Source organism: Arvicanthis niloticus, chromosome 5 (genome assembly GCF_011762505.2).
Source record: "Arvicanthis niloticus isolate mArvNil1 chromosome 5, mArvNil1.pat.X, whole genome shotgun sequence".
Taxonomy (NCBI): domain Eukaryota; kingdom Metazoa; phylum Chordata; class Mammalia; order Rodentia; family Muridae; genus Arvicanthis; species Arvicanthis niloticus.
Genome location: NC_047662.1, coordinates 18332985 through 18345593, shown reverse-complemented (window position 1 = coordinate 18345593; position 12609 = coordinate 18332985). Strand labels below are relative to the sequence as shown.

Below are 12609 nucleotides of genomic sequence, written 5' to 3'. Positions count from 1 at the left end.
TGCAGACTTATCTTATGTCCTAGATAAAAATAGAATTCCACTTAGTATCTTTTCAGGAGCAAACATTCTTTCTAAGAATGAATCAGCCAGCAAAATATCATCCATATAATGGTAAATTATGGATTGAGGAAATTATTGCTTACAAATTATTTCCAATGACTGTTGTACAAAATATTGGCATAAAGTAGGACTATTCAACATTCCTTGAGGCAAGACCTTCCAGTGATATCCTTCTATTGGACAGCTATTATTATAAGTAGGTATTGAGAAAGTAAACCTTTCTCTGTATTGTTCTTGTAAAGGAATTGTAAAAAAGCAATAATTTAAATCATGTAATAGGCCATTCCTTAGATATCATGGAAGGCAATGGGATTCTAGACCAGAAAGAAACCATTGGCTGAATGATTTTGTTCATTGTTCTCAGATCTGTCAATATTTCCCATTTGTCAGATTTATTTTTAGTCACAAACACAGGAGAATTCCAAGGACTGGTGGACTCTTCTCTATGTTAAGCCTCCAGCTTGCTCCAGCTACTCTAACTGTACAGCCTCTAGTTGTTCTAGTACTTGTGATTTTTCTTTTGTCATAGGCCATTATTCTATCCTAATTGGATGGTCCATCAACTACCTTAGTGGCAAGGCCATTTGTGTTCTGTCTCTCTCCCACTGGAGAGTCAGCTGCTATTGTCTTGTTTATGGATAATTTGGACAGTTCATGACTGTTCTTGATAAAATTTTTTAATAGTTTCATCAAGACCATCTTCTGTTTTATGGCTTGTCCCTGACGTTTGGAGGAATGGTAACTCATGTCTCCCAAGACTCGTGTCTTGTTGCAGTAGATCTCTTCCCCATAAATGTACGGCTGTATCAACAACATACAGCCTTAATTTTCCTATTTGACCTTTTGGCTCTATACATTTAAGCCATTTAATACTTTGATTTACCTGGGATAAACTTCTAACTCATTGAAATTGGGCATCTATCTCTTGAAGAGGTCAATCTGGAAGCTAAGATTTTAGAGAGATTAAGGTTACATCAGTATCAACCATTCTGTTAATTTTAGTATTATCTACAAACACCTTTGGTTTTAGCCTCTGATAATCTATAGAAGTTTGCCAAAATATTTGTTTCTCGGCTTGTTTTCTTTTTTTTTGTTTGTTTCATCTATTGAAGTTGTTTTGACTTTGATACCTAGGTTTTTAATGTCTATTTTTAGAGCAGTGTTGTTTAATTAATTGTTCTGTGGGTGAGATTTCTGCCGTTGCTTTGAATTTGGTATTGAAGCTGAAAGAGCCCCCTGGGCGATTTTTGATCTGTCTGTCGTTGACTTACATTCATTGGTCCAGTGTTGGCCTTAAGAAAGCCAAAGATTCAACTAGTGCTTTCCTGACAAGTATATCTGATTTCTTTTTATCTATAGCTGAAGTTAATCTTTGTAAAAAGTCAACGAGTGTTTCTTTTGGACCTTATATAACTTGAAAAAATGGCTCAAGTCTTTTTCCTGTTTCTTCAACCTTATCCCAGGCCTTTAAGGCCTTATGTGACATAATGCTGAGGTTTCTTCATCACATACAGCTTGCACCTCGGCCTCAGCATATTGACTTTCACCTAGCAGCTGGTCTTTAGAAATATTGATACCTCTGGCTCTGTTTCTCCATGCTGTCTCTCTAGCTGCTTCTCTCCACCATGAAAGCCATTGTTTTTGTGGCCTAGGATTTAATACTACTGCTCTTGTTATATCTTTCCAGTTTTGGGGGATTATTCTATTTTTGCTCACCAAAGAAGTCAAGATTTTTTTTTTACAAATGGTGAATGCATTCCATAATTATTCATAAATATTGACACTTTTTCTTAAATTTTCTCAAATCCAGCACATCCACAAAATACTATTCATAAACTTGTGAATGATCTTCATCTCGTGGCCTTTGCTGTATACTAACCTGATAATCTAAAGTTTGTTTTCTAACAAACTTGGTTAGCTTTAAAAAAAAAAAAAAACTTTTGTCTTTATTTGAATTTTTTCCTTATTTTTATTTATTGATATTTTAAACTCCTTTTAAGGTCTGTGTCCATATTTTATACCTCTCTTGTGTTTGTATATTTGTCATCCTAGTGTTCAACCCGACTTAGAAAATTGTGTATCGGGTTGGGGATTTAGCTCAGTGGTAGAGCGCTTGCATAGCAAGCACAAGGCCCTGGGTTTGATCCTCAGCTCTGGAAAAAAAAAAAGAAAAAAGATTTGTGTATCTTCTGCTCTGATGGCTCCTCTAAGCCTTCCCTCTTTGTCTCAGTTTTCTCTATGTTGTTCATTTTGATCTATAAAATTCTGTATCTTTTGTTCTTAGCCTTGCTTCCATATTTTTCTTTATTTTGTATCTCTTATGTTTTAGTATCTTCTTTATTCTGATTTATTAATTTTAGCAACACCTCCTCTAAACCTTGTGAAAGTTTTTCTAAGGCCCCCTTTTTCAAAAAGGCGCAGTAAGCTAAAATGCTTATTAGGATAAGAATGAAACTTAATAGTGCAGTAACTGTAAAGGCAGAGTGTTAACCTCTTCAGATCTTTCATCTGATCCCAAAATGTCTTCTTTATGTTTCTCATCTTATGTCTTATTTCTTTAAGTTCATTACTTTTAAATTATTTATATATATCTATGAATTTTTTTCATATACAGTTCCCTTCCCTTTTTAACACTGAAAAATAATTTTTAAATACCAGATAAAAGTTCTGTTGTCTTTTTAATTTCTTGTTGTCTGGTTTCAGTTTGTGTCTGTTTAGAGGTTGTGCTGTGCTTGGCCAGGCCCTTGGGTCTTTCAGTTTACAGGGAAGAAGTGTCTCTTCCTTCACCGATAAAGGGAGCCCCCTTACTAAATCCCCGCCCCCCGCCCTTCTGGGGAGTTGTAGAATGCACAAGTCTGATTAGCTCCTTCAGCTAGAGTGTAGCAAGCTGGCTTTGCCCTTCACAGAAAGGCTTTTAAAGGCTTGAGAGAGCCTCTCTGTCAGCTACAGACTGCTTTCCTTTTTTTTTTTTTTTTTTTTTTTTTTTTCCTAGAAGCTCTGGTAAGAAGGAGTAGGTTTTTATTCTGCAGAGACGACTTTTTAAAAAGTATTGCTTTTCTTTGTTTCTCTGTCCCTCCACCCCAGGGGATCTATTTAAGAATTCTCAAAGTTCCTACTTTAGGAATAGCAGCTGTTAATTAACCAATGCTTTCTGTACACAGCAAGATTCTCCTGGAGGAGAGCAAAATTCTTGCAAGTGGTTTACAAACTCAAAGCTCTGATGAAGCTTTGTCTTTTCTGTTTTTTACCCGAAACTGTCTATCTAATAACTAAATATGAATTTTTAAAGATGTGAATAATTCTCCACATTGGGCTCCAAATGCAAAATGAATCAATATAAATGTGTATTAAATTAGTACAGAAGCTGTATGACTTTATTCTAGCTAGTTCCCAATAATAACACAGGGAGACCAAGATTTATTTCAAGGCTCCTCCTCAATATCTGGGCAGTCTGTCTTTAACCCCTAAACTAATCTGGCTACCTACCAGCCAAAATCCCAATAACACCTGCAATTTGGGACTTCCGTATTTCTGCTGAACTCTCAAGAATTCTTTCATCCTTACTCCTCCTCAATGATCTCTCTTTCTCACTCATGCTCCTTCTCCTGGCTTCCCGAAGTCCTTCCTTATTCTCTGTTCTGCCCAGCCATTGGGTGACCAATATTTATTGACAAGGCAGAGAATAAATGGTAAGAACTGTTTACACAAACTAGAGACAGGAGATTCTTGGTATAAACATTACAATGCTGTGTCTGGATTGAAACAAGATGTGAGGGCAGAGAAGTCAGCATTTGAATGACAGAAGGATAATGTTTACACAGCACAGAAAAGTATTATGCCCATAAGGGTTTCACTGTGTAGCCCTGGCTGGCCTGCAGCCCACTAAGTACACTAGGCTGGCCTCAGAATTCATAGGGATTCACTTGTCTCTGCTTCAAGTGCTGTGAGTAAAGGTGTGTGCTACCACGACCAGCCTAGGTTTACTCCTGATCTGTGTACTTTATGAATTTAAAGAGAGGTAGAATGACATGGATCCATAATTAAAATAGAGTATTTCACTGCTGCATCCCCTGTGTGCTAGTCACTCTTCCTGTTTCTATAGTTTGGCCTTCTCCAGATGTCATTCAGTTAGTCATATCACATGAGACTTCTTAAACTTGATAACTCATTTCATTTTAGAACTGAATAATACTCCACTAACTGGATGTAGCAGTTTATCCCTCTGCTTCCTGGAGGATAATCTCCCTGCTTCTTGGTTTAGGCAATCATAAATGCAATGACTATAGATATCTTTGTGCCTGCTTTTATATAAGCATAGTTTTTCAAACATGTGCTAAACAAGGAGTTAAACTGCTAGGTCATATGGTAAGAGTAGTATTCGGTTTTGATAGAAACTGACTTCAAAAGTATGCTACCATTTTGCATTACCACCGGTATGGACTTGAGAATTCCTGTTGCTCTGTATACTCCATGTTAACAGTGATTTGGACATTTTAATAGATATGTAGTGGTTTTGAGGGTCTTTGTTTTTTGAGACAAGGTCTGACTCTGTTGGCCAGGCTGGTCTCAAGTTGAAGGTGCTATTTCCCTGACTCAGCTTTCCGAGTGTTGGGATTATGAGCATGAGCCACCATGACCAGCTTTTGGTATGTTGTAATTTTTCAGTTCGAAATCAACATGATCTTTCCATGCGCTTATTTGTAATCTGTATATTTCTTTTGGTAAGGTGTCTGTTCACGTCTTTGACTCATGTTTTTTTTACTGAGATAATTATATACATAAATGATAGACTATACACTTTTTTTTTTTTTTTTTTTTTTTTTTTTTTTTTTTGAGACAGGGTCTTTATATGTACGTAGCTCTGGCTGCTCTGGGACTCACATTGTAGACTAGGCTGGCCTTGAACTCACAGAGAATCTGCTTTGCTTCTGCTTCCTGTGTGCTGAGATTAAAGTTGTATACCACTGTTTCTAGTATTATTGTCAAATGTATTTTAGTTATTTTTCCCCCCATACTTGGCTTGCCTAGATGTCTTTCACTTTAACAAGCTTATATTATCCGTTCTTTCTTTCATGGATGGAGTTGATAGTTTTGCATTTTATACTTAAGGCTGTGCAGATAATCTGGTTATAGCCTCATTTATAGAGAAGATGACTTTTGCTCTGTTTTGTTGCCTTTACTCTTTTCTCAGCACAGTACTGTTTCTTTATCTGAGCTGTTTTGCTCCTTTGTCTGTCTATGCTTTTCACACATACTGCTGTGACTGATAACTTTCTTAGGTGGATATCATCAGTTTTGTTCATTTTTAATGTTATGTTAGTTCTTGTGATCATTCAACTCTACCAAAACTATCAGTTTGTCAGTATCCACATAATAGTTGTCAGGGATTTTGACTGAGTCTATAGAACTGGCATTCGGGATAGTATTGAGTTTTCCTGCCAGTGAGCATGGACAGTCTCCCCATTTACTTAGGTCTTCTGTTTTACAATCTGCAAAACTATGAAATATGCATATACTTTCTGAGTTTACATCTAAATTTCATTTTTATAGTGATAATAAAAATGATACTGTAATTTCAAATTCTGTTTGCTCACTAATGGTACATTGGGAAATGGTTGATTTGTCTATCATGCACCCATCTTGTAATAATCACTAATTGTTTTAAAGTGGCCTTTATTTTTTTGCTCATTCTGTTGAATTTTCTACAGAGAGGCATGTCTTTCTCAACATTTTTCTTCCCTCCCAATGAGCACCTATTTTTATTTTTGCCTAGTGTATTATCTAAGCTTCTAGTACAATCTTGAAAACAGGTGGCAAGAAGAATTCTTGCCTTGTCCCTCATCACACAGGAGGCTTTGAGCGTCAGTATGTCTTTAACTTATTGGTATGATGATTTATATCAGTTTTCAAAAGCTGAAGCAACCTTTCATTTCTTGGATAAATCCAGTTGGTTATAGCATATAATTCTTCCTATATATTGTTAGAGTTCATAGGCTAGTATTTTGTGGAAGAGCCTTAGATATATCTGTGTACAGGAGATATTAGTCTGTAGATTTTTTTTCTTGTGATATCTTTGGTCTTATGAGGATTTTGTTGGCCTCACAGAGTGAACTGGGAAATATTTGCTGTGATTCTGTCTTCTGACACTTTTCTAAATGCTTAAAGTACTTACTAGTAAGTCCATTTGGGCTTTTATATCTATTTTGCAAAGTTATTGGTGAACAGAATAGGCCTATTCAACATTGTCTACTATTTGAATAAATTGTGGCTTCAGGTAATTGGTCTGTTTCATCTGGATTACTATTTTGGCCACAGAGTTGTTCATAAATTACTCTTTTTAATGTCTCTGAGATCTATAGTGTCTTTTCTGTCATCTGTTTTTTTATTATCTTTCCAGAGATAGCTTTGTCTTTGGTTAACAACCTGCCCCACTTGTTTCAACTTGATTTCCACTTTTTTTCCTTTTTTTTTTTTTTTTTACTATTTCTTCTGCTTAATTTTAACGAGTTAACATTCATTACTTAAGTTAGCTGGTAGTCAGTGGTCTCACGGCTGACCATCTTTGTTTAAGCAATTATTCTGTTCTACTTTCCCTGGCTGTAGGAGTGCCATCACATCTGGTTTACTTTGCCTGTTTGTTTGATTGTTTCTTACCTTTGAGATTAATGTTACACTTCATCTACTGTGCACTGAGTGCCATAAATATCTCTTAACAACACTGTAACCTCATCCTACAACTCTTTAGAGAATTTCATACATACTGTATTTCCATCATTTACACCCACTGTCTCCTCCTCTAACCTAGATGCTACCCCTTTCTCCTTCAGATTCATGGCCTCTTTAATTATTGTTTCTCTCTCTCTCTCTCTCTCTCTCTCTCTCTCTCTCTCTCTCTCTCACACACACACACACACACACACACACACACACACACACACACACACCCTCACACACCCTCCCTCCCTCCTGAGTGTATTTAAGGTATTTGGAATTAGCAGCCATCAGTCTGTAGGTGTCCATCCAGGGGTTGGGCTTTGTGAAACGTTCCTCCACCTGTGTTGGGATGTCATCTGATGGCATCAGTTGTTCAGATTGTTTTGGCAACCTCACTGTTGAGATTCCATGGTGCAGCTCCCTGTCATACCTAGATGGCTCTCTCACAGCAGACCTCCAGGCCTCTGGCTCTTAATGGCTTTGCGCCTTCTCTTTTGTGTTGTTCTGAGTTTATCTTATATATTTTAGAAAGTTATATTTTTCTTTCAAAATATTTCTATTTCCAGCCATCTTCTGTTACTGATTTGTTTGACTCCTTTGTGGACTAATTTAAATTTTCTTTTAGAATTGTTAAGGTGAGTTTTTTAGTTTCTTTTTCTGTTGATGTGACAAGGGTTTATTTCAGCTTACTATTTAAGGGCGCAGTCCATCAAGGTGGCAGGCATCTCAAGCAGCTGGTTCTGTCACATCCACAGTCAGAAACAGAGAGCAAGGTGTGCGTGCACACTGCTGCTCACCTTCCTTTCTCCATTTACATAGGACAGGATCCTTGTTGAGAAAGGGGCCATGCACAGCAGACATCAGTTAACATAATCAACTTCCCATCCCATGCTCAGTGCTCATCTTCCAGGTAGCTCTAGGTTCTGTCTAGTGGACAGTTAACATCAGCCATCACAGCTGTGTTATTATAGCCTTGAATGTGCGCTTGAGAATGTGTCATCTGCTGGTGCCTCTGCCCAGTTCACAATGGTGCTCATGAGTTCCTTAGGTTAAACCCACTTTGTTTGGTAATTTAGGGGGTATAAAACTCTAGTTTGACAGTTTACATAAGTATTACCATGTCTTTTGTCTTCTACTTGTCGTTCAGTCAGGGTTCAGTTGCTGTTTCTTCAAAGATTGTTGCTATGATTTGAATGTTTGTGTGCCCCACAAAGCTCATGTTCAAATTCTGTCCTTCACAATATAATTAAGAGATAGGGCCTTTAAGAGATGAATAGGCTTGTCCCCCATACAGAGTTAGGATCTTAACCTTTTTGTTTTTCCACTTTCAAGTCCAAAGACTTAAGGTACTCTCTTAGCAGGTACCAGGCCTGTACCTGGCAGAGAAAAAACTTACTGTGTCCTGAATTTGCATTTTCCAGCTTCCAGAACCTCTTCTGGTCCCTATAAAGATCATGTCATATCTTTTGTTAGAACAGCTAGATGGTTGAGACAACTTTTTAAAACCCATTACTTTTATAATTGTGGCTTCCTTTTGTCTGACTTGTGTCTGTGAGCACATTTAACTTTATTCTGTTTGAGGCAGAATTTTTTTACGTAAGGTTTTTTCACCAACTTGTTTCAGATACTTTTCCCTCCTTTGGCCTGCGACCCCTCCCTTCCTCTCCCTCCTCCTACCTCAGGATTATTTAGTGTGTTCTTACCAAGAGCTCACCATATGTTTTCTCAAGGGCACTGGGCAAAGAGGACCATGCTCATTTTATAGCTAAGGGAGAAGGGCTCTGTTTTTAAATGAATACAGACAGGGTGGAGACAGTGTGTGATAGATACCCTTATGCACCATGAGGACTGTGGTTCCCTGTACTTTATGCCATGCTGTGCTTAGGTACTACAGTTCATTGTCAGCCATAAAGAACAGATTTGTTTTGCTCAAGTTTGAACAGGTTTACTCAAGTTGAGCCATTAGAATTGTATGTAGCTACTATGTCCTCTGTACAAGGACTGCAGGTTGGAGTTCTGTTTACAGTCATGCTTTCTGCTTTTATTCTGTAGACTGATAATGGTCTTCAGTTGCCAAAGAAGGTTGTGGATGCCAAGAGAAAGGTAACCAGTTTCTCCAGTGCAGTTGGATGCCTCTAGCAGCCCATCTTGACTGGCTGTAGACATGGCAGAATTTGCTAACTACAAGGATGCTGCCTCCAACCGCCACCTGCGGTTTAAGTTACAGAGCCTGAGCCGTCGCCTCGATGAGTTAGAGGAAGCCACAAAAAACCTCCAGAAAGCTGAGGATGAGCTCCTGGACCTCCAGGACAAGGTGATCCAGGCAGAGGGTAGCAACTCCAGCATGCTGGCTGAGATTGAGGTGCTACGCCAGCGCGTACTGAAGATTGAAGGTAAAGATGAGGAAATTAAGAGAGCAGAGGACCTATGTCATATGATGAAGGAGAAACTTGAAGAGGAAGAAAACCTTACCCGAGAGCTAAAATCTGAAATTGAGCGGCTTCAGAAACGAATGGCTGACTTAGAGAAGTTGGAGGAGGCTTTGAGCAAGAGTAAGAACGAATGTTCCCAGCTTTGTCTGAGCCTCAATGAAGAGAGAAACCTGACCAAGAAAATCTCTTCTGAGTTGGAAATGCTCAGAGTCAAAGTGAAAGAACTAGAATCTTCAGAGGACCGCTTGGATAAAACTGAGCAGAATTTAGTGTCAGAATTAGAAAAGCTAAAATCATTAACCCTGAGCTTTGTAAATGAGAGAAAATACTTGAATGAAAAGGAGAAAGAAAATGAGAAATTGATAAAAGAGCTTACTCAAAAACTGGAGCAGAACAAGAAAATGAACCGAGATCACATGAGAAACGCATCTACTTTTCTGGAAAGGAATGACCTACGGATTGAGGATGGCATTTCCTGTACACTGCCATCCAAAGAGTCAAAAAGGAAGGGCAGTCTGGACTACCTAAAGCAGGTCGAGAATGAAACCAGAGACAAATCAGAAAATGAGAAGAACCGGAATCAGGAAGACAACAAAGTGAAAGACCTTAACCAAGAGATTGAGAAACTTAAGACACAGATCAAACATTTTGAATCTTTGGAAGAGGAGCTTAAGAAAATGAGGGCTAAAAACAATGACCTTCAGGATAATTACCTAACTGAACTGAATAAAAACAGAAGCTTAGCTAGCCAGCTAGAGGAGATAAAGCTCCAAGTCAAGAAACAAAAAGAGTTAGGAAATGGGGACATAGAAGGCGAAGATGCTTTCCTTTTGGGCAGAGGCAGGCATGAGAGGACTAAGCTCAAATGCCATGGGGGTGAGGCATCTGTGTCCAAGCACATATCTCGAGAACTGTCTCCTCAACATAAGCGGGAAAGGTTCCGGAACAGGGAGTTTGCTCTCAATAATGAACACTATTCTCTAAGCAACAAACAGGTTTCTTCTCCCGTTTTCACAAATAAAAGGGCAGCAAAAGCTTCCAACATGGGAGTGGGTTCCGACAGTGGGACTCAGGAGACAAAGAGAACTGAAGACCGATTTGCACCTGGGTCCTCTCAGAGTGAAGGGAAAAAAGGTAGGGAGCAGCCGTCAGTGCTTAGCCGTTACCCCCCTGCTGCCCAGGAGCACACTAAAGTTTGGAAGGGAGCTCCCAAGCCAGGCACTGAGCGTGGACTTAAGGGGAAAGTAGAGAAGACAACTCGAACATTTAGTGATTCCACTCATGGATCTGTGCCCAATGATACAGTGGGGAAAGGTGATAAGTCTTCTGACCTCTCTTCTGAGGCCCACTGTGGCAAGAGAGGACAGGTGCCTGGCCATGCAAGTCAGGTAACACAGGCTGCAGAGTCTGGCTGCTCTAAGGCCATTGGCACGCTCTCCTCGTCTCAAAGAGCCTCCTCAGAAGGACTTTCTAAGGGCAAGAAAGCTGCTAATGGCCTAGAGGCTGATGCAAATTTTTCAAATTCTAAAGCTCCTATTTTATCAAAATATCCTTATAGTTCAAGAAGCCAAGAAAATATCCTTCAGGCCTTTTCATTGCCAAATAAAGAAGGAATTGATCAGTCTGTAGCAGTTGTGATGGAAGACAGCAGTCACCATGAAGCCCTGAGGTGCCGTGTCATTAAATCCAGTGGCAGAGAAAAGCCAGACTCAGATGATGACCTGGACATAGAGTCTCTTGTTACTGCCAAGTTGGTGAACACAACTATCACTCCAGAGCCAGAGCCCAAACTACAGTCAAACTCAAGAGAAAAGGTGAAGTCCAGAGGGGGAACTAGAACTGCCCTATTTGAAAATGATAGAAACGCTGCAGTAGAAAATGACTCTGGGAAATCTACCAGACCTTCCTCCAATGCTATAGAGTTCCCAGATGCCAACTGTGCTGGGGTGAAAAGCCAAAGGCCCTTTAGCCCTAGAGAGGCCCTGCGGTCTAGAGCAATTATAAAACCCGTTATCATTGATAAAGATGTGAAAAAAATCATGGGTGGATCTGGAACTGAGGTTGTATTAGAGAAGCAGAAATCTGCCTCTAAACCTGTAACAAGCAAAGTGACAAGCAGCATTACCATCTACCCCTCTGACAGCAGTGGGCCTAGAGCCGTCCCAGGTGAGGCCCCAAGGGAGAGGCATACGTCCACCAGCAACATTCAGGTGGGGCCCCCAGAGCTCACATCAGTTAGCAACCATGTCAGCTCCCCTCTTGAACTCTCTATTCATAAACATGACATCACCTTGCAGCTCACAGAAGGTGAAAGAGTGGGAGATGGGTCTCCAAAGAATAGAGCAGAGACAGTGGTTTCTCGGAGCAGCATTCTAATCAAGCCATCAGAGTCTGTGGAGAGGAACAGTCATGCCCCCCCAGCGGAGACAATCAGGTGGAAAAGCCATAGTACCTCTTCAGAGGTGGCCTCTTCAGACACCAGACATATCACTGTGCGGAATGCCTGGAAGAATAAGAGAGACTTGAAAGGTTCAGAAGACCCCCCAACTCGAATAGGTAGAAACATGGAAGCTACTAACACCTATATACAGAGGTCTTCCACAGACTTCTTAGAACTTGAACAGCCCAGGTCACATCCGTCTGAACAGGGCACTCGAAAGGTAGGAAATTCAGGGGATGCTCCTGAGCTCTCCTCAAGAAGGACCCAAAGTAGCCTCACTGCATCAGAGGTACTCACCCGGAGGAATCGGATGGGAGATGCCATCACTGCTGCCTCCTGGAACCACTCATCAAGCGTGGTGAGTCTCACTTTCCTTCCCTCAGCCTTGATCCCGTTTAACCGAGGACTTAGGGAACCCAGAAGGCTGGGAAATGCTGAGTCTCAGGTAGATTTGGGAGAAAGCAGCATGAAGAACCTTTCATCTTATTTGTCTTCTCCATTTTGCTCTCACACAAACAGAGAGTGGCATTTATTTCCTGGTTTGCCTGAGATTTCCAGAGCAGTGGACAGGAAGGCTCTTAGGTGCCTGTAGGATGGCAGTGAACAGGTTCTTCCTCTCCTGCTGCCACAGTTGGTGAGGAGGCCTCTGTGGGCAGCTGATAGATAGGGAGAATGAGGCCTGACCCTGGATCTACTTTGTAAACTTTATACCCAAGTGTCACTTTGTTTTGTTCTAGATTGGCCTGATCCATTATATTCTCTGTCTGAGACTAGCTCAGTATGGCCCATTAAAGAACAGATGAATACAAAACCAACTGACTTGAGAACCAGAGTGAAAACAGTCTGGAGAAGGCTCTAGCAGTGTCTTGGACCAGGAACCCATGACCATGAAAATGTTGCCTCTAGACACTACTAGTACCTTTTTAAAATTTTACATTAAGTTTATTTATTTAGTGTGTATGG

The 12609-nt window shown here is 40.1% G+C and overlaps 1 protein-coding gene across 5 annotated transcripts in view; it reads left to right on the top strand.

The window, feature by feature from the left end:
- The window catches only part of Luzp1 (leucine zipper protein 1), an 89013-nt gene that overhangs the window by 71121 nt on the left and 5283 nt on the right, over nt 1-12609 (top strand). For all 5 annotated transcript variants that reach the window (XM_076933950.1, XM_034502279.2, XM_076933949.1 and 2 more), the window contains one exon: nt 8827-12004. In XM_076933950.1, the coding sequence (XP_076790065.1) occupies nt 8939-12004 (3066 nt within the window). In that variant the 5' untranslated portion in view covers nt 8827-8938. The remainder of the gene's footprint in view (nt 1-8826; nt 12005-12609) is intronic.